The sequence below is a fragment of the Talpa occidentalis genome, unplaced genomic scaffold (genome assembly GCF_014898055.3).
Source record: "Talpa occidentalis isolate TD23 unplaced genomic scaffold, MPIMG_talOcc4v2.1 talOcc4.11, whole genome shotgun sequence".
In the NCBI taxonomy this organism is placed as follows: Eukaryota; Metazoa; Chordata; class Mammalia; order Eulipotyphla; family Talpidae; genus Talpa; species Talpa occidentalis.
The window spans coordinates 99,201,232-99,224,583 of NW_023601104.1; the positions used below are offsets into that span (position 1 = coordinate 99,201,232).

The window sequence follows — 23,352 nt, forward strand, 5'->3', positions numbered from 1 at the left end:
TAATATTGATAAAAAGCTTTAGCCCTTATATTGAATAGGTAACTACTTGTTCCATCTGCCAGAAACCAATTTTAAGTAAAAGTGAGGCAAACATGAAAAAGAAACTGTTATATAAACTAGTGAGTTATATATCACCATGAAGGACAGGCAGTCACAAGACGTCCAGAGCAGGCCTTCCAGAGACATGTCACATTGGCAGAGAATTACTTCAAGCTAAGGTCAATCAAGGCCCTACAGGTCCAGGAGAAATTTAACATTCCTTTAACTATTTAGACAAATGAAAATTGGGGTTATTACCAGAATCAGGATTTTTTTTTTTTTATCAGAAATAACCTTTCTATGGGAAAAATCTGTCAATATGGCAGAGAAAACAAATTATAGAGCATCTGGTCTTCTCCTATGAGTCAACTTCTCCTCATCATGAGGAGCCCCCTTCCTCACAATGAATCCCCAGACCCATGTCCCACTCCTCAGCTCAGAATATACATCCTCATTTTTGACCCATTTGCAATATACATATGGAATTAATACATGTGTGATTAAATTTGTTCTCTCCTCTTATTACTCTGCCTGACGTTAAATTGACTGCTTGACAAGACTGAGAAGAACTTAGAGGAGTAGGGGGAAATTTCCTCCTCTCTCTTTATATATATAGTTTTATATGTGGTATTGTCTTACCTCAAAAGAAATGGGACAGCGTTGCCAAATTAACTTATAATTTACAAAAATCCCTCCAAAGATCTCTAATTTAAATGAACTTTTTAAAAGATAAGAGATAATATGAATTAAATATTTCTAAAACTCTCAAAATATATAGGAAGTAACCGAAATGTTTTTCAAGATTATGTGATTTGGGTAAATCTGGAAAATTAGACTAATTTAAGATTGTCGATTTAATAAAAGCATCTGTGTTTTCTGAGTTGTTAGCACTGAGTATGTTATAAACAATCATTTTTATTCTATGTGGGTTATTATTCAAGTAACTTAATATATTTAATGTTTAAGATTATAAAACTTAGGGCCTCCCCAGTGGTGCAGCAGTTGAGCGCTGGGCCGTGAAGCTGCCCGCAGCCTCTGCAGCGCTGGTTCGATACCCAGCCTCCGGGGAGGGTCCCACATGGCGCGCAGACCTCTCCTGCCACCTGCTCCTCCCCTCTTCAGCCGTGTCCTCCATCTGTCTGCCTGTTCTGCTCCCCACTCTGCCTCTGGTGAATTCTCTCACCCTCCCGTGCTACTGACTGTACCCAGTGCTTTTATAAATAAATAAATAAATCTTTAAAAAAAAGATTATAAAACATAGATTTCATCTTAAATAATTTTGTCCTAAAATAGTTATTTAGAGGTTGGTTGGAAGCTTGCTAGAATGTGAAAGAGGAAAGTGAAGGACAAAAATCTGAATGGAAATAGAAGTGGAAAAGAATCTGTGCTTTGGGGAGGGGAAGGAGGAGATTTCTTAGCTTGGCTTCCTACCTTCAATGGGCTTTAAAAAATCCAATCTGATACCTTATGAAAGTTTCAGCAAAGAAAACTTAAGAAGACTGAGGTAGTCAGTTATCATTTTTGCTGCACTTACATAAATTATCAGGCCAAATTTAAAGAGCCCAAACTTACTTTTTGAACAAGAATAATCTTTTTTGAACAAGAATAATCTTTGATCAAAATCAAGGGTGCTTGAAGAGAGAAAGTTTATATTTCAATGGAAAACTATAACCCATCCTAATGGGTTATCAGGCTCCAGTCTTACTCAATGTCTTCAAGCTATTTTTCACCTCTTTATAAACCGGATCCTGCTGTCTTGCACGTGTTGTCAGTAATTAACTATTTCCTACTTTTCTTATCCCACACTTGGCTTGGTGTCACTAAGAATTAAAAACCTAACTGCCCAGATCCTTACTGAGACTCAGGCCGTCTTGTTCCAAAGCCCAGCAAGCTAAAGCGGGAAGACTTGATACAATGAAAAGGACATAGTGCTATAATAATTTAGGCCACTCAGGAAGTTCCCCCAAAGCCCTGTATCTTCCATGCTCTGCTCCAAGGAATGACCTTGACTGTGACACTGATACCATCATCTAAAGGCACTTTGAGCCCAACATCCAGAAATCTTTGAGTGGCTGCCCTCTGAACTCAGAAACTAGGTTTGTAGTCTGCTCTAACCATTAATCTTCACTTTCATTTTATTTGTTTGAATCAATGTTCTTTTCCTCCTTTGCAGATCTCTTATGTTGTAGTTCCTCACCAGAATCTTTTCCCCTAAGCAATCAACCTACTTCCTTTTTTGTGTGAAACTTGTAAGGAAGTTTTGGATAGGAGAAATACGGGGACCCACTGAGCTCCCCCAGAGTTGGTATAAAGATCAATTTAAAATGAAAACCTGTCAGCTACATAAGATGTACAGAGAAGCTTTATCCAAGCTTGCTTTATCTGACTAAAGCAGACACTCCAGAAAGGACAGTTGCCATAAACTCCCTCCAGGTGGAGCTTCCAGTGAAGTCAGCTACTGGGAGAACAGACTGCCCAGTCCCATTAGCACTAATAAGCTCAAAAGAACTTTCCATACCTTCCCATTGAAGCCCTAACTACTCCCCTCAAGTTAAGTTTGGTATATAAACCTGTTATCTCAGACTTTTGTGGGAGCTATTCATCGCTGAGTGCTCCTGTGTGTAAGCATAAACAAGCTTTTTCTTTTCTTTTTGTCCATTGCCAGTTAAAATGCCAGTCCTTAGCCAGAGGAAACAAGTCAGAAGAGGAAACATTATCCTCCCAACACATTCATTTCTTATCTTCCAGAATCACATCAAACTGATTCTTTACTATTCTAAAAGAAATCATAATAGGAAACAGATCAACACACTCAAAGAATAACAGGAAATGGGGAAATTTCATTATGCAAAAATCCAATTTTATATGTGAGTCAGTAGGTGGCACCAAAGAAGAGAGAAGTCTATCTTGATAAATGCACAGAATGCTCGGAGTCCTGGAAATCTATTAACAGCTACTCTTGTTTTATCCTTAAATCTCTTATTTATGCTGAAAATTGCCTCAAGACCTCACTGAAAGCGAACTGAAAAATCGCAAATAAAAAATAATTAGAAAATACCTTGGGAAAAAAATTCATATATTGCCTCCAAAAATTTGACTTCCACCTTGCTGAGTAAGACACAAGGTTCACAAATTATATTGTAGTCAAGGAATGTGGGGTCTTCCCAGCAGTACATCCAAAGCCTGTGAGCCACTGAGGCAGAAGCAAGAGGAAAAGCATAGAGAAATCTGTCCTCTGAGCTAGAGGAGAAGAGGTGTTTGGCAGGCCCTCAACCTTTTCAGCACTCCACATGGCAGGCATGATCTCCCCCACTTGTCTCCACTACATGTGAAACCACAGGCCATGCCCCCATTCACATACTAGCCTTTCCACAGACTGTAGACCAGAACAGGACTGGTTGCCAAAGCAACCACATAGAGAGCTTTCTTTTCCTGTTACTTAATTAAAATATTCTGCAATTCAGGAAAGAATATTCCCTTAAATTCTTAGAGACATTTTACAAACACATCATGTCATCTTCCCCATCCTGAAACAACATCCAAGTAGTTCATGACCCTCAAATACAGTTACTAAACCCAACTCACTTAGCTCATTAGTATTGACTGAAAAAAGGAGAGATACGTTCCTCTTCTGCAGACACCAGTAACGCTATGATGGCTAAGATAGAGCTTCTCCCAAGTCCTCTCCAGCGAGGTTCAGACTGTCGCTCTCCACTCACCCTGGCAAATTCCATTGGTTTGGGAAGAAGGCACATGACCATGACGTCGAAGCGAACATCACATACTGTCTTCAGCCACTTGGTGACAAACTGAGGCTTCAGTTTTTCCACTAAACTTCCGACTTCATCATCCATCATATATGCAGTGGAGTGAAACCACTGAAATACCATGGCCACCAGCCTGGCCAAACTTTCCGTAGGCGTGTTTTCACTGGGCGTGCAAAGGCTCACCTGGAAATAGGCAGATTGGACTATGCATCATACTCCATCCACTTTTACATACTTACGACATGCTCATTAAAAGCAAAAAAAAAAAAAAAATTCCTACACAATCCATTTGAAATAGGCAGTTTCATAAACAATGGAGGGTTATTTATCCTTGAAACCATGTTCCTCTTCTACAGAAAGAGAGAGACTGCACCAATAGTCTCTTCTCAAGATTGCACCTTTCAATAAGTTTTTTCTCCTATAACAAATCTATTACATAATCTCCACTAGATAAAAGCTTTTAAAACTTAAGCCTACAAAGTAAAATCTCATCAATACCTTCAGTGAAAAATAACCTATATACATTTCAATTCTAAAATGATCAGGTTTAGGTAAGAATATCTATAATCATTCTGAAAACTTAGAAGCCCCTAATTCACCACATTATAAATAAAACTTTTTAAAATGGCTTATCATTCATTTGTTCATTCATAAATTATTTTACTAAATATGTAGCACGGTCCAAGAATACAAAAAATAAATAAGCTATTATTCTTGCCTTTAAAGATTTCATACGAGTAGCCATAATGTCACTAAATAGTAAGTTCTAGAAGCAAAACATATGAACTCAACAATTTAATCCCTTGAGGCCTCCCTGGTGGCAAAAGGGGTTAAAGTCTATGAAGCTATCTGCAGCCACTGCAGCACAAGTTCAATCCCCCACCAGGGAGGTGACCTGTAGCCACTGCAGCACAAATTCAATCCCCCACCAGGGAGGTGACAGGAGCAGACCTCTCCTGTCTTGCCCACTGCTCCCCTCAGCAGTGTATTTCAGTAGACCTGCCTGTTCTGCTCCCCACTCTGTCTCTGGTGAATCCTCTCACCCCCGCACCTCTGGCCTGCACCCCAGCTCTTGTATGCATAAATAAATAAATCTTAAAAAAAATTTAATCCCTTATCCTTGAAACCTTTTACCCTGAAACTTAGTAACAAATCCTTTTCAGACAACCATATAAAAGCTTAAAAAAGACCATGTAGGGCCTCCCCGGTGGTGCAGCAAGTTGAGCACAGCGCTGTGAAGCTGTCCACAGCCTCTGCAGCGCGGGTTTGATCCCCAGCCAGCCAGGGAGCAACCCAAATGGCATGGCAGACCTCTCCTGCCTTGCCCACTGCTCCCCTCAGCAGTGTCTTTGGTCTGTCTGCCTGTTCTGCTCCCTGCTCTGTCTGGTGAATTCTCTCATCCTCCCATGCCTCTGATCTGTACCTCAGTTCTTGTACAAATAAAAATAAATCTTAAAAAAATAAGATAAAATAAAATAAATTAAAAAGACCATGTAAAAGCATAAAAAAGATGTATCACTACGGGGACTTAATCCATGTCACCAAAGGGGCAAAAACAAAAGCCTGCTTTTCTGCAAACTGGCAAATTCAGCATGCTGGGAATTTTGGATCCATGTATTTGCTCTCCACTGGAAAAAATGTTGAAATTGAATGACTGAATAGCCATCATTTGTGTTAGTTTGGCCGTAGTCTTTCAACTGTATGCAGATGATGAGATGAGAGTCATCTGTAAATTGTATTGAACCCAATATCTGACTATATACCTTAGCAATTTTCCCATTTACTTCCTGCCAAATGTGCATTTCGGTTTAGGGTCTGGCCAAGTAAGTTTAAGCGCATGGCTATTTGTTAGAATCAATCAGGGAGCTTTTTTCCCCAAGTCCCCAGATTTCTAGGGCAGGAACTGGACATTGTCAATTTTTAAAAGTCTCCAGAGCAGATCTAATGGTGGTGCTCATGGCTAAAAACCATTGCCCTCAACTAGAGCATCCTACTGCTTGGGTTAATCTTTTACTTCTTTAAATAGGAGAATTCATCGTGAGTGCAATGTTGGAATGCAAAATGAAGTGGAGAATTAAATTCTCTTTCTTACTAAAAACCATATTCCAAATTGACTGAGCAGCCGCTGGTCGTGTTTATCGTCATCCTTGTTGTCAAAGTCAGCGTTGTCCAGGGAGTGATGGGAGGAGGAGAGGCCCAGCTGCCGCCGCCGGTTCAGCTCATATTCCCGCTGCTCAGCGTGAAACTCGGCTTCTTTCAACAAGCTGTCAAAGAGGAGAGATTTCAAGTCAGGCTACCGAGAATGGTTTTTTCCAGATTATGACCTATTCCAGTTACTTCATAGATACTCAAGCTCTCCTCTAGAGGAATAAGAGTTATGGGGCCTCCCTGGTGGTGCAAAGGGTTAAGCACAGCACTATGAAGCTATCCACAGCCTCTGCAGCACAAGTTCAATGCCCGGCCAGGGAGATACCCACATGGCGCAGCAGACCTCTCCTGTCTCACCAGCTGTTCCCCTCAGCAGTGTGTTTCAGTAGATCTGCCTGTTCTGCTCCCCACTCTGTCTCTGGTGAATCCTCTTACCACCCCACACCTCTGGCTTGTACCGCAGTTCTTGTATGATAAATAAATCTTTAAAAAAAATAAGTTAGTAGGAGTTACTCCAAAAAGCCTAATTTCATTTCCTCAGTTTGTACTCCATCCCCGTTTTAAATGTGAACAAACTAAGGCACAAACAGGCTACTTTTTCCAATCAAACAGGACGGACAGATCTGCCTTCTGGTTTGCCAATTACCCCACTAGAAGTCAATGTTCCTCCTCTATGTGTTGTGGACATCAAATGTGCTATAAAAGAAGAGACTGAGGAACTTGTAGCCCAATGAAAAAAAACTCAGAATCTAGTACTCAAAGCCCTGAACAACAAATACCCCTTTTCCAATTTGCTAAACAACGGACAATTTTTAAAATAATACCCAGAGTTGGCAAGGGTGTAGCAAAAATTAGCAATTTCATAGTGCACCATTACCTTGTAAATTCAAATACACACTCTGAAAAGCAATTTGGCATTGTATAGAAAGTCATTAAAATATTCATGCCCTTGGACCTAGCCAAGCATATGTGGTCATCGGCCCGAAGAAAATAAAAATACAGGAGAGACATGGTACATAAAAATATTTACCAAAGAATCATTTATAATAGTAAAAATTGGAAGCGATATAAACATTTAATGGTGAGGGAAAGATGACTGTTATGTACCCACTAAGAATAACAACTCTGGAAGCTACATTACCTGGAAAAGAGCTAATGGTGTAATGGCAAATCCAAAAAGAATTGTGGCTACGCTGTGATTCGGTCATAAACCATCATGTGACCAAACTGGAAAAATAGGACCATGCTGGCTGCTCACTCTTCTATCTCCAAACTTTCTGAAATGTTTTATCTGACAAACATGTATTGCATTTCTACATGTGTCAGCCACTGGGATGAGAGAAACTGAGAAGACGTAAGCCTACCCTTAACATTTTACGTTTTAATATCAGTTTTTCAAAGCCTCGCCTCTGAGAGCAGAGAGCGCGGGTCAGCGGCCACCCCGCCGCGGGCTCTGTTTTCTCCTCTGGGACAGAGAGAAACGCGACGCGGCCTGCCCGGGTCTCCGAGCCCCGCGGCACCCCGACACTGCCGCCCCCGCGCCGAGACGGGGTCACCGCCTGCTCTCCAGGCCCTGCGCGCGGCCGTGAGGCCGGCGACTAACCGGCCCCCGCGGGCCTGACACCCGCTGGCATCAAATGAAAAACGGAGCTGCAGGAAGGAAACACGGGGCGGCCCTGCGGCCGGGCGCGCCGGGAGGGCCTCGGGGCGCGCGGGGGCGCGCGGGGCGCGCGGGGCGCGCGGGGCCCCGCCGAGCGTACCTGATGACGGCCTCCACGGCGCACACCAGCTCCTCGGCGCCGCACTCGCGCGTGTTGATGGGGGGCGGCGAGGTCTGGTAGAGGTGCGTCTCCGCCGCGGCGCCCACCTCGCTGCTGTGGTGGTTCGAGTGGCAGCGCTTGCAGTAGCGCACCGGCCGGTTGCCGTGCCGGCCGCAGCAGCCCGCCGAGAAGCAGGTCACCACGGCCCTGCGCACGTGCGAGCTGCAGTTCTGCAAGCGGAAAGCGACATGCTCGCTGAGGTTCCGTCAGGAACTGGAAGGAAGAGAAATTTCGGGGCGCGGGAAGCGGCGGCGCACGGAAGGGCCACGCTCCCCAAAATGCAGAGGGCGCCAGCCACGGTGAGGGGAGGCCGGGCGGCTGTGGGAAGGCCGGGAAAGCGGCCTCAGCCACGGGCTGGGGGATCTCTGGATCCTCGCCGATCCGTGTCACCAGAGTTTACAGCAGAAATATGTGGGGGAGAGGGAAGCTGTGGTCCAAGAGAATGATTTCGACCTCAGAACAGAAATTCAGAAGTGCCCCCCCAACGCCAGGAAGGCAGGTTCCCACAGCAGCCCATGTGTCCTCGCTGCATTCACGGGGCCTGGGGTGGGGTGGGGGCTGGGGTGGGGGTGACGGCTGAGCCGGCTGAGCTGCCTGCCCAGCCTTCCCCCAGCTTCCCCCAGCCTTCCCCGCCTTCCAAGCTCTTTCCATTAAGGCCTACAGAAGACCTCAACTGGCGCCATGGAAACATATCAAAACACAACAAGAACCATACAGACTGCTGTTGCCAACAACCACAGGCAAGGAGTCCCCAGATGAGGTGACAGAGAGGAGAGAGGGGCGCAGCACAGGAGAGAGGGTCACGTTCAAGGGGCTGTGACCCCCGCTGCCCTGACAGGAGGCAAGAAGCCAGGCAGCATCCACAGAAGCAACTGGAAGTGCTGTCAGGGTGCGGCCCTGGCCTCCGAAAAAGAAGTGTCCCCAGACTGTTAGAAATGCCTCCCCGCGTCCTCCCTGTCTGTGGTGGAGAGAGCTTTTCAGTTTTTCTGTAGGGCTTGTAAAGGTGTGAATACCTCTGGGGGATATGACACCCTAAGCCACCTGGGAACTCAGAGTTTGGTGAAGATTTGAGAACACCTGTGACAGGCGCCAGGGGCGAGAAGACGGCAAGACCAAAACCTGTGAGAAAACACGACCATGTCCTCAGCTGTCCACGGGAACAAGCATTTCAAAGTGAAGGCTCAGCCCCCCAAGGCTCTGGGTGCTAAAGCTGGGAAATCTCATTTTCCGAACAGGACTCACATCAACAAATCATAAAATCAAGTTTGAAAATTTTATATATTTTTCTTTAAGGGATTTTAAAATTACTTGTTAAAATAGTGTGTTTGCTCTGCACCCGCGTCTTCTTGGACTTCTTCAGCCTCCAAGCCAGGCCTGACTTCCCCCAGTGGGCAGCTTTCCTGCTTTGTGCCCTTCCTTTCTCTTTCACACACCGTTTCCTTGTGGAAGCACATGAGTCCTTACTGGCTTGGGGCCTCTGCTCACCCACCACACCACCCCCCACCACCAGCAGTGTGGCACACATCACAGTCCTGTAGTCTTAGTGTTTATTTCCGTTGTTCCTCTGGGAGTCCCACTGTAATTTAAATAATAAGGTATGGATATGGGTGTAGCTGGAGCTATTAGTTGTAGGGTAAAGAAAATGTCAGGCTTTTCTGCCCTTCCACCATCAGGATAGATGATGATGGATCCTTGTCCTGAATGCATGCCTGATGGCGGGCACCTGGAATAGGGTGTGGGCATAGGTAGATGGGATTCAGCTGAGCTAAGACTGCTTTTCTAAGGGCGGCGTCACCGGGACGCCAGCAGCAGCCGAGAAAGAAGCCGAAGAGAAGCAAAGAAGCAGAAGCAGAGAACGCCAGAGAGCCCAGAGAGAGTGCGGATTTGCTGGGGGCTGGGAGGACTGCCAGCCTCCCAGCCCCCCAGCACCCCTGCCTGCCATATGCCTGGTGAACCCCAATAAAAGACCTGCAAAAACCCACTAAGGACTCTGACTCCTCCTTTACCCGGTCTGCATGGGATCAGAAAACCTGCACTGTGTCCAGTTCCTGCCCCTACATTAGTTATAACAAAGTCCTGAAGTTTAGGACTTGTTTCCCACCCTGTTTTCTAGTCACAGATTATTTACATTCTTCCCATAAGCAAATTCCTGGCTATAGGTCCAAGGTCCTCTCACTAAAGTAACGGAGAAGGGTCAAAACAGGGGAGGGAAGAGCACAAGGGACTAGGGTGAAGGTGCAGGGGTGATGTGGTGGTGGGAGAACTATGGGGACGACACCTGAGGGGAGAAATAAAATATTGTTCAAAAAAAGAATGACAATGAAAAAAAAATTAAATTTAAAAAATAAATTAAGTCCAGTTGTGAATGAGGTCCTCTGGCTTTGGTTCCTCAGGTGCCCCCATTTGCTTTGAATCTAAGTGGGTTCATGGTTGCTTCAATCGAGACAGTATGGCCGAAGTACCACAGGAACCCTGAGCCAGGTTATGGAAAGACATGCACCTTCCACCTGGCTGTCTTGAATATTCTCTCCTCAGAAACTTCCTCATAGGATACTCTTCTCAAAATATTTTGCCACAGTCAAGCCACATGAAGAGTTAAGTTTTTTATTAACAGTGCTGACCAAGCCCACTGACCAAGTCTTCAAATCACCACCTTCCAGGCCCCAAACATACAAGCTAGAAGCATCCAGATAATCCCAGCCCCCAGCGAGTCAAGTATTCCCAGATGAGGCCCCAAACATCATCGAACAGAGACAGGCATGGCCTGTGCCCCGTCCAAATCCCTGAGTGATTTCCTATGCCGTGTCTGGATGTAGCGCATATAATAGTATCTGGCATCCCAACTAAAAATCAACCTGCCATCAATTCTCAACATCACAAATAAAATACTTTTATTTTTTGTCCAAAAATAAACCTTTGTTTGGTCTAAACAATAGCTATGGTTCCTGCTAAGTTTTAATAATCTATTTCCAAGCCACAGCAGCAACTCAACCCATGTTGAGATATGTGCATTCATTTCAAAAGTGAATTAGAAAATTCTTCCTCAGATTCAGATTCAGTTGGGCATGGTTTTCAAATGTTCACTCCAGCTACTCCGTTTCACTGCTTTGATTTCTAAACATGAATAAACAACTCCAAGTGGCCTCACAGAATGTAGAATTGAAATAAATCAAGGTCTGTTTCTTTTTCTTTACAATCTTAATGCTGTCATTTACTGATTTCAAAACCTCTGTTCAAATGCAGGAATATGTAGTATTGAAAGAGGCCCAACACAGACTGAAGGAATTCTGAACTATTATGACCATAACATAAAATTAATTTAGAAGACAGTGTATGTTATAGAGTAGGTAACAAACATGCTAACTGATGCTTATTACTAAAAGATTTTTATCATAGGATGGAGGAGAATGTTAAATAATGATCCCCTCTGGGTATCAAGTATGTAAGGTATATCACCAGAACAAGGACATGCTGATTTAGAAAATAAATGTGTCTCTCATTCCAGTCTCTTGTAAAAGATTCTCAAACTAAGACATAGCCTCAGGATAAAAATCAAACCAAAAGTATCCTGAATGACTGCGAGATCCTTTAATAAAACTCCAGAAAAAAAGTAAGGTACCTGGTTGAGCCTGTCAACTAGAACAGGAATTCTAATATTTTTAAATGCAGAGTGGAATGTCAAAGTATAGAAAAGACTGTCTTTGAAAAGAAGTAAGGATGTGACTTTGGGGGCATGGAACCCCAATGAGCTTCATTGAAAATCTCAAAATTTTAAAGAAAATCATACTGGTGAAGCACCACCAGCTTACACTAGAGGGGACAGACACAGTTCAACATGAAGAGTCCATGGGACCCCCAACTTCTCTATGCAGGAAGAAAACTCAACCAAAACAAAAGCACTTTCCTATCAGAAAGGAAAGATGGATGCCCCAGAGAGTGAAGCGAAGAGCCCAGGAGGACAAACCATGTATTCGGGAGCTCCTCCCAGGAAGCAAAAGGCAGTGTGACTAAGGCACATTCACTGTGCAGGAGACAGAGGAACAGTTGACATGTTCTGGCTGGTACTTCTACAGACCAGAGACTGATGCCTGCCGTTTCTTCCTCTTTTTGAATAGAAGTCTCTTGCTGTTTTCCAGTCCCTAGCTCACCATTATGTCTGTTTGCAGGGGACAAATAACTTGCCTTTTTATTTATAGGTTTATGGATCAAGAGAACTTGTACTCAAGGAGTTTCATCAGTGACCAGACCTGATGCAGATCTCGGAATAACTGACTGTCAGCCTGGAACCATAAATAGGTAAGACTTTTGGGAGGTCTTGTAAGATGGTGAGAGCACTCTGCATATGGTAATAATATAAATAACTACGTCCAGAGGTGGATTATGGTAGATTAAATATAACCACAACATTCCTGCTGTTCCTCCTGTTAAGAAGAGAGGTCTCCTTCCCCATCATTGAACTAGCTTTGACCAATGGCATGCAGCAGAAGTTATGCCAGACAACATCTGCTCTTCCGTCTCAAAAGGCCTTGCAGCTCCTCTCATTCTCTCAGAATAAATTCAACTAGCTTCCTGGAGGATGAGAAATCTAACAGAAAGAGAAAGGGTCAGACGCCCCACTCACCCCACCATTCCAGCCATCGCAGCTGAGGCCCCAGACAAGGAAGTGAGGTTATCTGGGACCAGCCAATCCTGAGTCTGATTACAAATTACCAACCGATTACAAATACCTGAGTGAACTTGGAGGAGTTTATCAAAAGAACTGCCTAGCTGAGCAAAGGCCAAACTGCCAAGCCCCAGAATTGTGATCAAATAAATATTGGTTATAAGTCACTAGATTTATTAGTTTCTTATGTGGCAATAGGTAATTGAATCACTCTCCAAAAAGACCCACTCATGGCCAATCTCCTAAAAGGTTTAAATGACTTGTATATGGTCTCATAGGTAAGTGGGAATAGAACTGATCAGAACCCCAGTATCTCAACCAATTAACCCACGGTTCTTTGTAAAATGGAAGTGGCTTGGAAAACTGTAGAGAAAAATGGTTAAAAGAAAGTTGAAGAAGGAATCTTTAACTAGAAATAACATTCAACTTACAAATAAATAGTTATTTATTTTCCATAAATAGTTGATCTGGGTATGTTTTTGACACCCATATATTGAACCATTTGTCTTCCACCTCAAACAATGAAGATTGTTAGCATGCCAGATACTGAAGTTGCACGTATATTGCACTGTCATTCAAACCTTTTTGACTTTTAAGCCTCTATCCAACTGTTACATATATGCTTTTACTTTATTTCAGATTATTTGTCAAAAACACTGGGCATAAGATGTTTGAGCAAAAGCAGAAATGGAAACAGACCATTCAGGCACAGCAACCTTGCATGCTACATTATTTCTTTACCCCCTGCACAAATACAGTGACATGTGCACACTGGGACACCACATTGCAGAAATGAGGCAGCTGTCAATGAGCGAATTTACACACACAGCAAACCATGCCCCCACACACAGATGGTTGCGCTTACCTTCTTCTGACATATAGCAGATATTTCAGCTGTAAGGGGAAGGCACACAGAATCAACAAAGAAAGAGCCCATTTTAAATAAGGGCAGCCATGAAGGGAAGTGAAAAACCAGCTTAGTAACACAGTCTTTACACTTGGTCAAAAGCTTCTCATTTGTCTCGTAAACCGTCATCTACTATTGGTCTCTGTTTTCCTCAGAGAGCATGAAATGTATCTCTCATCTGGCAGTGATTTAGGGGTTTGCTTTATAAGGTTAAAAATACCTGCAAGCAACATACTTTACAGATTTTTTCTAAGTAAGTCAACATTCTCAGACAAGACTTAGATTTCAGATCAATAAAATTTTAATCTCACCTCATTTTACAGAGAACAAAACTGGGAACTGCTCTAGTCACATGACTTTTTCGAGATCAATCACCCAGCTTATCCACGGAGAGGTAGATCCAGAGCCAGATCTCTGCTTTTACTGATCTTCCCCTCATACTCTAAGGCTGTGTTGGTGTGTATTTAAGGGAAAGCAACAGTCAAGCCCATGGAGTGACCAGTTGGAGTAAGTTGTTTCACAAAACGACTGTGCACTTTGGGATTGACTTTAACAAATGGGTAAGAAGTCTTTTTAGTGGGCATACCAATTATCTCCATGAAAAGTGGTGCTTATGAACACTTGAGATTTGTTTGTCCAAGAATATGTTAATTAACATACGAAAATGTTAGCTAACATTTCCCCAGAAATAATAAGTACTCAAAAAATGAACTAAAGCAGTATGAGCTGTTATAATTTGTTAGAAAGATCAAAGGTGTCTCCCAAGCCTTGTCTGGAAAGTAGGAATTAATGGAGGCCAACTCAATGAAATTTACCCCTCAGTTTTAAGAACTGGTTTTGTATAATTAATCATATTTAATAGCTTTATATCTTAGCATTTATCTTAACTTAACACATCTCTAGATAAATAATGAGAAGTTATTATCAATTTTCTTCCAAAGCTAAGTATCATCTGGAGAGGATGACCAGAATATGACATCTTAAATGTTGTTCAGAACTTGACTGTGGGTTTCCCTCAGAGTACTGGAAGATCACTAACAAAGTAGCCTAATTTAAAGGGGGAAAGTTACCTTTACACATATACACCCAAGTTGTTTTACAAATATTCTCATATGAAATTTCAAACTGTCTCGTGGAAGGACACAGAGTCTGACATATTGCTCCATCTTATTGATAAATTAATTTAATAATAAATAAATTCACCAAATAAATTAATTTCTTAAGATTGAGATGACCTAGTATTAAAATTTAGACCACAAAACTAGTGTTATTATTATCAGGCAGATTGGACCTCCCTGGTGGCACAAGGGGTTAAGCACCACACGATGAAGCAATCTGCAGCCTCTGCAGCACGAGTTTGATCCCCAGCCAGCCAGGGAGCAACCCACATGGCACAGCAGACCTCTCCTGACTCGCCCGCTGCTCCCCTCAGCAGTGTATTTCATCAGTCTGCCTGTTCTGCTCCCTTCTCTATCTCTGGTGAATCTCTCACCCCCTTCATCTCTGGCCTATACCCCAGTTCTTGTATGCATAAATAAATAAATCTTTAAAAAAAAATTATCAGGCAGATTCCTTACATATTGTAAAGATTCACAAAATCTAGATAACCTAAGTTTGTACATTTCTTTTTGAATGAAGCCTTTCATACAATTTCTTTTAACTACCTCTTCAGTCATATACCCGGTTCCTCCTGGGCACTGATCCTGACTCAGTATGCGCCCAGATTTTTCCACCTTTCATCTTTCCTCTGCTTTTCTGAGGTCTTTCCTTCTCATTTTGGTCTCTAATTAGGTGGCTAGAATAAATACTTTCTTCCCCAAGTGTGCACTGCAATCTCATGGTTTCATTAAGATGGGCCAGATATTCTTTATCTTCATTTCACTAATGGGGAGACTGAGTCTCAGAATGATTAAATGATTGTCCCTAAAAACACAGAACTAGTAATCACAGGAAGAGGAAGAGAATTCTCTTCACACTGATATTCCTTATTCCTAATTCCCTTTCTAACCTGGCAAAGCAACAGCACTCTGGTAATACCTGTTATAGATACAGAAACTCCCTTAACACTTAACTCAGCAGCACTTTCTTTCATCGTATGAATTCTAATTTCAACATCTGCCCTTAATTTTAGTAGAGATGATAACTCCTCCCTCATTATTAAATGTGTGGGCACATTATAAGCAAGGCATTGATAAAATGCTTCATCTCAATGAATATTCATAGAATGTAATACTGTGCTTACTGTCTTTGTTAAATAAAAGATGCTAAGGAGACAATCAACCATGCCATTAGTCATGATTACTCATCATTCATCCTTTCTGAAGTCAACCATACCTTGTGGAAGAAGAACATCAATCAGCCACTCACTATGGTCCCTAAAAAGAAAAACAAATTCATTTTTTAGTTTCTTTGCAATGTTACCCTTCTGCATGAATGTTTATAAGCTGCACACTCTTGCTAAAAGGCTTTTAATAAAAAGGAAATGTAATTAAGAGCACTATGATAATAAACTTTTTAAATGTCTAATGCATTCCAGCTAAATTATAAATTATAGGCATTTCATCATATTCAGTTATCTTTAAATGATACTTTCCAGATGCTAATTAAGTCAACCAAAATACAGCATGATTTGTACAAAGCTGAGTGTCATTTTGTGAAACTAAAAAGCAAAGAGAACCCATATGAATTATATGGCATGTTTGAAAACCACAGTTATCTTTTCTTTTTCTCTGTGGTCTTTATAACCAGGTCACTTGAATATTGGAGCTGCTTTATCAAGTGGAAGAGCTTTCTCTTCTCACAAGGAGAAAAATGTAACATTTCAAAGCTCAAGTCGTTCAAATACAAGTTAGTTCTGTGTTAAGTCATAGGACAAACCAACCTTTATAAAACAGAGAGGCTAATGGGAAGGATGGCCATTGTAACGGATTTAAGTCCAAATGCTAGCTCTTCTGTTCTCGATGTTGCCTTACTCCCTTTTCTTTGAGCACTAATACCTACCCAGCAATCCTCTGGCTGCATTCTTCACAGAGATACAATGGGGGTGGTTTATCACCCAAAGCTACTGACAGGGAAGGGTCTATACACATCTGAAACACATAAAAGACAGAATGAACTATCCTGTTCTGTTTATCACATTCTCTATAACGTGAGTACAAATGTTTCAATAATGGCAGATTTTCTACAGCAAAGTGGAATAAACTGGTTTTAATAAAACTATAGCTGCTTTCCTGTATTGACGGATGAGTCCACACTGGGGATTTAAATGTGGCAACTGTGGTTTTTCATTTCTCCTGATATCTGAAATTCAAGTTAAAAACAGTGTCAAGAAATTCATCCTCATTTCGCAGAGATAAAAACAGCATCCTGGTCAGCGGATGCTCAGATTGCCTCTAAATCACTTGTATAATAATTTCTTCTCTAAAGTGGTAAACACAGTAATCTCTCTTTAGGAAAAGGGAAAAAAATTTATAACGGTTACCAAAATGCTGGCAGGACAAAATTTTGCTTCTCAAGAGAGAGCTCCTTCAGAAAAATTTAGCATTAAATCTAACATTGAGTGGTTCACTTCCCTTACTCTGGAATCTAGGTTCTATTATCAATCATCCAACACTTCAGTTTTCTGAATTCTTTCCTTCCTGTGTGACTTGCAATTTGTTTAACCCTGCTGTGCATTATTTCGTTTTGGATTGTTTATGGCTGGTTTTTAGTGTCCTCAGTACAGAGATGAAAAGTGTTAATTTTACAGTTAATCATCAGGATATTTCAAGTACCCAGATGTTTTAAGAAAAGTGAACAAACACATTCAGTGAATAGCTAAATTTTGGATTTTTCCTCAATTTAAATTTCTGTGATTTGCCAAAGCCATTTTGAATTCTGTTTCAGCCCTGCAAGAAATAATCAATCAATGCTATAGCTGATTATGCGGTGAATATGTGTAGTAACAAATTCTCCTGGAATGTCATTCTGTCTTCCCCTTAGCTATTTTTCACTGTTCTGAATGGGAAGGGGGGTAGTGAACTGAACTTACAACCTAAACAACCTGTCACTTTTAATTAAAACTCTGAGGAGTTCAATGATTGTAGGGGGAAAGAATAGGCATTTCCGTATTTAAATACTTCTACCATCAAAATCTGCAACTTATATATTCCCAATGTTAAAGGCCCAGTGCAAAATTTTTCTTAATTAAATTTAAAGCTGCTTTCAATGCAGTAAATAACTACTTTTTTTTGGGGGGGGGACCCTCGCCGGTGGCCGGGGAATGAACCAGCTCTGCAGAGGCTGCGGGCAGCCTCACAGCCAGCGCTCAACCGCTGCGCCACCAGGGGAGGCCCGAATAACTACTTTTTGATGGGTTAAGTCAGAGATTAGCAACTTTTTGTAAATGACCAGAGTAAATATTTTAGGCATTGTGGGTCGTGCATTCTCTGACACTCTACTCTTTCTCAACTAACTCAATGGTAGCATAACAGCAGCTACAGAAAATGACAGGCAAAGAGCACAGCTGTGTTCCAAGATTTGACTGTGGACCACATTTGGCTGACTCCCGTGTTGGATAATTATCTGGTCTCCAAAGTACTTCATAAAGTAATTTTCAAGTAGACCCAATAAAATCAAAAGCAGAGGGTGGAATGATGAACTACAAGTTGCACACATTTTCACTCTTAATCCTCTCAACAATTGGCTTTTCCTGAAAAGTATTTTTTTTGCAGCTTATTGCAACAAAAATGGCTAATATTTTTCTATCTGGCAATCATTAGTGCCTAATGGCATAGCTCACTACTGCAGATATATTGCACATTTTGTGACGATGAATCCATTTTCCCTGAATCTTTCAATGAACCCATGCAGACTTCTCTTCACTGTAGTTACTTTGTCCTCACCTCCAATGAGTCATTGATAGCTCTGTCAACTAAAGACGTTTTTTACTCCACTCAAAAGGATAAATTCCTAGGATGTTAGAGATAGCAAAATGACCTCTGACCTTGTAAGTTGAGTTAATTAACATGACCATTACATTTGTGACTGGTAGTGTCAGGTCTGTTCTACTCTGAAGAAGTCAGTTACAGCCATAGCAGTATGTTCAAATCTGGCTGTTGTACTGAAAAAATAGTTATTATCTGTTCATAAACAGAACAAATGCCCAATATAAAGGGTTAAGGAAACAGATAAAAGGAAAGAATAAAATGTAAGTAATCCAGTAACTGCCACCTTGATGCAATCCCGAGTGACATCTGGGGACCATGACAGGTGGTGGTTGTTTCCCAGGAAAGTGAATATAAAGATATATTAACGCATTTTTTTTTAAGTAAATGGGCATCATACCATACAATTTCATAATTTCCTTTTCATTTAATGTTATTTTATAAGCATGTAGATGATGGACACTCATGCCCTGCGGAGAGTCTTGCGGTCACAGGGAGGAGGCTGGGTGCCCCCACTGCACGGAATGGCCCTGAGCCAGGCCCGGGTGCCACAGGATGACCCTAACCAAGGAGCTGTAACAAGAGCCCTGTCTCTCTGAGTAGGGTGGAATGAACACAGAAAAGGAAGCTCCTTAGGAAAACTGCGGTGTTGAAAATAAAATTTGAGGGTAGAAATGTTTTGGAACTAGACAGAAGTAGTGGTTGCATGAATTCATGATTGTGCTGTCACTAAATTGCTTGCTTTAATATGGTTCGTTTTTATGTTATGTGAATTTTATCTCAATTTTTAAAAAATGACATAAAGCAACATAGGTTGGCCTATCCTCGGGACTGGCTATAGGAAACAGCCTGTGGGAAAATGAGGCCAGCCCAGAGAAGTGGACTGAGCTATTTGCCTAGAAGAGAGGGAGAAAATCGAATTCAAAATGATTCCTGTGAGTAGGTCAGAAAGTATCACTAGTCAGAAAGTCAGAGGACTCCTGAGAATGAGGTCTGACATGAAAGCAAGGAAAAAAAATAACTGGAAAGCTGGACTAAAGTTCCTCTTTTCTGTTGCTGTCTGAGTGGTCCAAAAGAGAGCTGTAAGTTGAGCAGGAAGAAGGAAGGCTGGCTATAGAAACTAAAGACAGGCAGAACCATGAGGAATCAGAGTGAATTCAGGAATAATATATGAATTCACATGTGTTTAACTCAAAACGTCATTATACCAAAGAAAAGTACCTTTGAACCCCAAATGTCTATGGAATTTCAGAAGAGAGGTGTGCACAGTTGGACGGAAAAGGTTTTGCTTACATCAGTGGGTAACACTCGCTTGCTCTTTTCCAATAGAAATTTACTCCATTTGCCTTCATCGAAAGCAGAGATCAAGCATAATATGAAAGGATATTCTTTGTTAGATAAGTCTACATGATGTTATTGGCACTCTTCTGGCACTTTCACTCCATTCATATTTCTCTTTTGGTTCCATTTATATTTCTTTTTATCAAAGCAACTCTGCAGGACAGCATTATCTAAGTTCCCATTGTGCATCATTAACAGCCAACGTGTGTATACACTGCCTCAAGTTCACTGATGAAGGTCGAATTCTGTCTTTCACTATTCAGTCATCCCCTTTTTCATGATTTACCCACCTCTTCCCCCCTCTTTCCTCCTGGTAACCACTAGTTGGTCTTATACTCCAAATGTTTTACACTTTTGTTTCTTATATTTTATTTTATCTCTTCTACTGTTTCTCTAAATGATAGTGTTAATTTTCTATTATTTGATAACTTTCACAATCTACCTCTCTGTAAGAGAAACAAACTTCCAAGAGACAAGTTCTAAAAAGGAGCTGTGAACTCTTAATCACTTGACATAACTCTTATTCCCCATAACATAAAAATTAACCCTCACAAATCCAGCCACAGGTCTAATCAGCCAAGTGTTTTATATACAGCAGATATAAGAAATTTGGTTAAAAAACTGTAATCATTTTTTAACATTCAACTTCAAATATTCAGGGTTATAACAGGACAGAACCAAATTGATATGATTTAAAAAAGAATGAAACTGAGGGTCAAGGCACCTGGTTCAGGCTGTATGACCCCAGAAGAGAGAAATGACCTCCCTCAGACACTGCTCCACAGCTCTAATGTGACTCCATGTGTTTTCTGTCCCGTCACCCCTCGGTCATTTCAAATAAGTCACATCTATGTACTAATACTTAGCAATTGTACTTGTATTTGGCTGTGACTCTTGAATTAACATAGTCACATACTAGACACTCATAAATTGTAGTATTCATATGAAAACAGGGGCAAAGTCCATTTCCTTAGTTTATTAGCTTAGACAGAAGTGAGTTAAGGACAATGTAAGTTTTTCACCATGGTTATTCTGACAACTAGCTCACTGCTAAAGAGAATTTAGCTATGAACTCAGAGCCAAACCTGCAGACATCACTATTCATTGTTCTGTCTTGACCCAATCTGTCAAAGTACAGATTGAACACAGAGGTGCCTGAAACTACCACAGAGCACTGTGTACAGAGTACACTTTACAGTGTAGAGTGTAATCTACTTCATTTCATTCAGCCATTTGTTCTTGATAATTTGACTGCTAACAATACACTATGACACCAGGTTTAATGACACAGTACCTTCACTGCTGGCTTGTTAATTGCATTGTGGCATTCAATATGCTGGCAGTGGATGGGATTCCAAGCTGTAAAGCAAAGCATAGTAGATGAATACTTCTCACTGAAATTACTACTGCTTTAAGAAAAAATACAGCAATATTTCACTATTTCCCTTTGCCCTAAATAAAACCATCATCAGAAGGCTTCCTGAAAGTTATTTTTTTAATCTAAGCTGAAAAAATTAAATAACCAAAGATATTATAAATAACTCCATCCATTTTCCTCAGGAAGAGACAAGCTAATAAAAGGTGGTATATGTATAATACTACCTCACCATGATATACCATTAGTAAGTTCTCAAAAGTTTTTACATCAATAGTTTCACTTGATCTTCCCAACAACTCAGTGGAACAGGAGCATCAGATTATTAACTTCATTTCATATGTGAGTAAGTTAAGTAACTTACTAAGAGTCACAGTTAGCAGTAAATGACAATTTAGAGCTAGAATTTATATCTTTTGATTCTAAACATTCTGCTCTTTTCACTATATTAAATAACAAATGATTCTTTGATACCAAGAAGTATGTCAAAAACAGTAACTTAAATCAATGATAAAGTAACCTCCAACATTTCATTTTCTACTCCATCCCTGTCAAATGTGGAGACAGGAAATACTAAATTCTTGCCCAAATGAAATGCATGTCTCTCCCACATGTGACCCACAGGCTAAACCTCTGCTAGTTTGATAATACCCAATTCTTTTATTCTGTACACACAGAATGAGGGTAGGGCTCAATAACCTGGGATAGGAAAAAACAGGAACCACAGTTAATAGTTATCATCACCCAGATAATTCTGTAGCACAAATCATTTATTTAACAACATTCCATTAAAGAATTCATAAAGAATAGGATGATATTTTTGAAAGTAGGACTTCCTAAATTGTCATATTCTAATCTTAAAGGGCTATGATTGGTCTAAGATAGAAGAATCTGAAGATAAGAGAATAGTCTTATATCAAATTATAATTCAAAACTATTATTAATGATGTATGCCAAACTTATATTCCAAATATTTTATAAAATTATCTTTCAAGGAATATCCCAACTTCAAGTCATCTATCCTATTGTTAAACATTAAAAAATTATATGTGTCAGATTTGGGATTTGGAAAAATATAATCAACAGAAGTGCTGACTTTATAAAATATGCAATGGATCTATTTACTTAAAAAGAAGACAAGAAGTTCAGAACAGAGACTACTTCTCTAATGACACAGTATCACTATCACATTACTTATAATTTTAGAGAAAGAGGAAATGAATAGAGACAGATAAATGAAGAAATAATTTTAGGGCCTCCCTAGTGGCACAAGGAGTTAAGTCTCAGCACTATGAAGATATCAGCAGCCACTGCAGCATGAGTTCGATCCCCCACCAGGGAGCTAACACACATGGTGCAGTAGACTTCGGCTGTCTCACCCGCTGCTTTCTCAGCAGTGTGTTTCAGTCAGTCTGCCTGTTCTGTTCCCCACTCTATCGCTGGTGAATCTTCTCACACCCCTACACCTCTGGCCTAAACCCCAGTTCTTGTATGCATACATAAATAAAATAAATCCTTAAAAAAAGGAAAAATTTTAATATAGACATTCTATAAGATTTGTTTCATATACGTGGAAGAGTCAAGATGAATAAACAGAGTAGTAACAAGATTTCTTGTGCAACTAAAAGAATCTAGAAGATAAGACTACCATTAACCAACATAGGAACTGCAAATACATGGGACATGTGTCCTATTTCTCCAATGTCAAGCCCAACACAGACATCACTAATCCATAACAGTATTTCTTCTTGCTGAGACCAGAAATATTTTAAAATACTTTTCAACACTACAGGTATTCCCCACTAATCTAAACACTTATCTTGGCACAAAAGATAAAATCTATAGGCCATTTTTTAAACTATGTGTTATGAGAATATCTACAGATCATTTGTAAATAATAAGTTCTTGATAGTTAAAAACTTAAATAATTTTTAAAATAAATAACAACTGTTAAAGCAAAGCACAAAAAAATCAGAAATGTACACCAGCCACAGCACTTGATCAGGACTCTAAAGATCCCTGCTGTGCCAGAAATTAATGTATTTTAATGTGGATAGTATAAGTATTCAGGAAGTCCTACTCCTTTAATTTCTTGTTCAATTTTAAAAAATAGATTGTAAAATGCCTGTTTAAGTTCATCAAGGTCACACTATCTTAAGCTTGCTAGAATAGTGATTTTTAGTTTTTGGTTTTTTTAAAAAGATTTATTTATTTACAAGTGCTGGGGTACAGGCCAGGGATGCTGGGGGTGAGAGGATTCACCAGAGACAAAGTGGGGAACAGAACGGGCAGACTGACTGAACTACACTGCTGAGGGGAGCAGCAGGCGAGACAGGAGAGGTCTGCTTCACCATGTGGGTTTCTCTC

At 40.8% G+C, this 23,352-nt stretch overlaps 1 protein-coding gene and 1 long non-coding RNA gene across 4 annotated transcripts in view; one reads left to right on the forward strand and one right to left on the reverse strand.

Moving 5' to 3' along the window:
• UNC79 (unc-79 homolog, NALCN channel complex subunit) overlaps positions 1-23,352 on the reverse strand; it is a 229,275-nt gene that overhangs the window by 121,713 nt on the left and 84,210 nt on the right. Inside the window, exons 8-14 of the mRNA XM_054692786.1 lie at positions 20,905-20,969; positions 16,345-16,433; positions 15,679-15,719; positions 13,303-13,331; positions 7,715-7,944; positions 5,899-6,070; positions 3,759-3,989 (exon numbers count right to left, since the gene is read on the reverse strand). Coding sequence (XP_054548761.1) covers positions 3,759-3,989; positions 5,899-6,070; positions 7,715-7,944; positions 13,303-13,331; positions 15,679-15,719; positions 16,345-16,433; positions 20,905-20,969 — 857 coding nt within the window. The remainder of the gene's footprint in view (positions 1-3,758; positions 3,990-5,898; positions 6,071-7,714; positions 7,945-13,302; positions 13,332-15,678; positions 15,720-16,344; positions 16,434-20,904; positions 20,970-23,352) is intronic.
• LOC119239444 (uncharacterized) overlaps positions 7,177-23,352 on the forward strand; it is a 46,296-nt gene continuing 30,120 nt past the window's right edge. For 2 of the 3 annotated variants that reach the window (XR_008550914.1, XR_008550913.1), the window contains exons 1-3: positions 7,177-7,308; positions 11,971-12,070; positions 13,668-13,851. This is a non-coding gene — a long non-coding RNA (uncharacterized LOC119239444). The remainder of the gene's footprint in view (positions 7,309-11,970; positions 12,071-13,667; positions 13,852-23,352) is intronic. The other variant, XR_005123859.1, reaches the window with a different exon arrangement.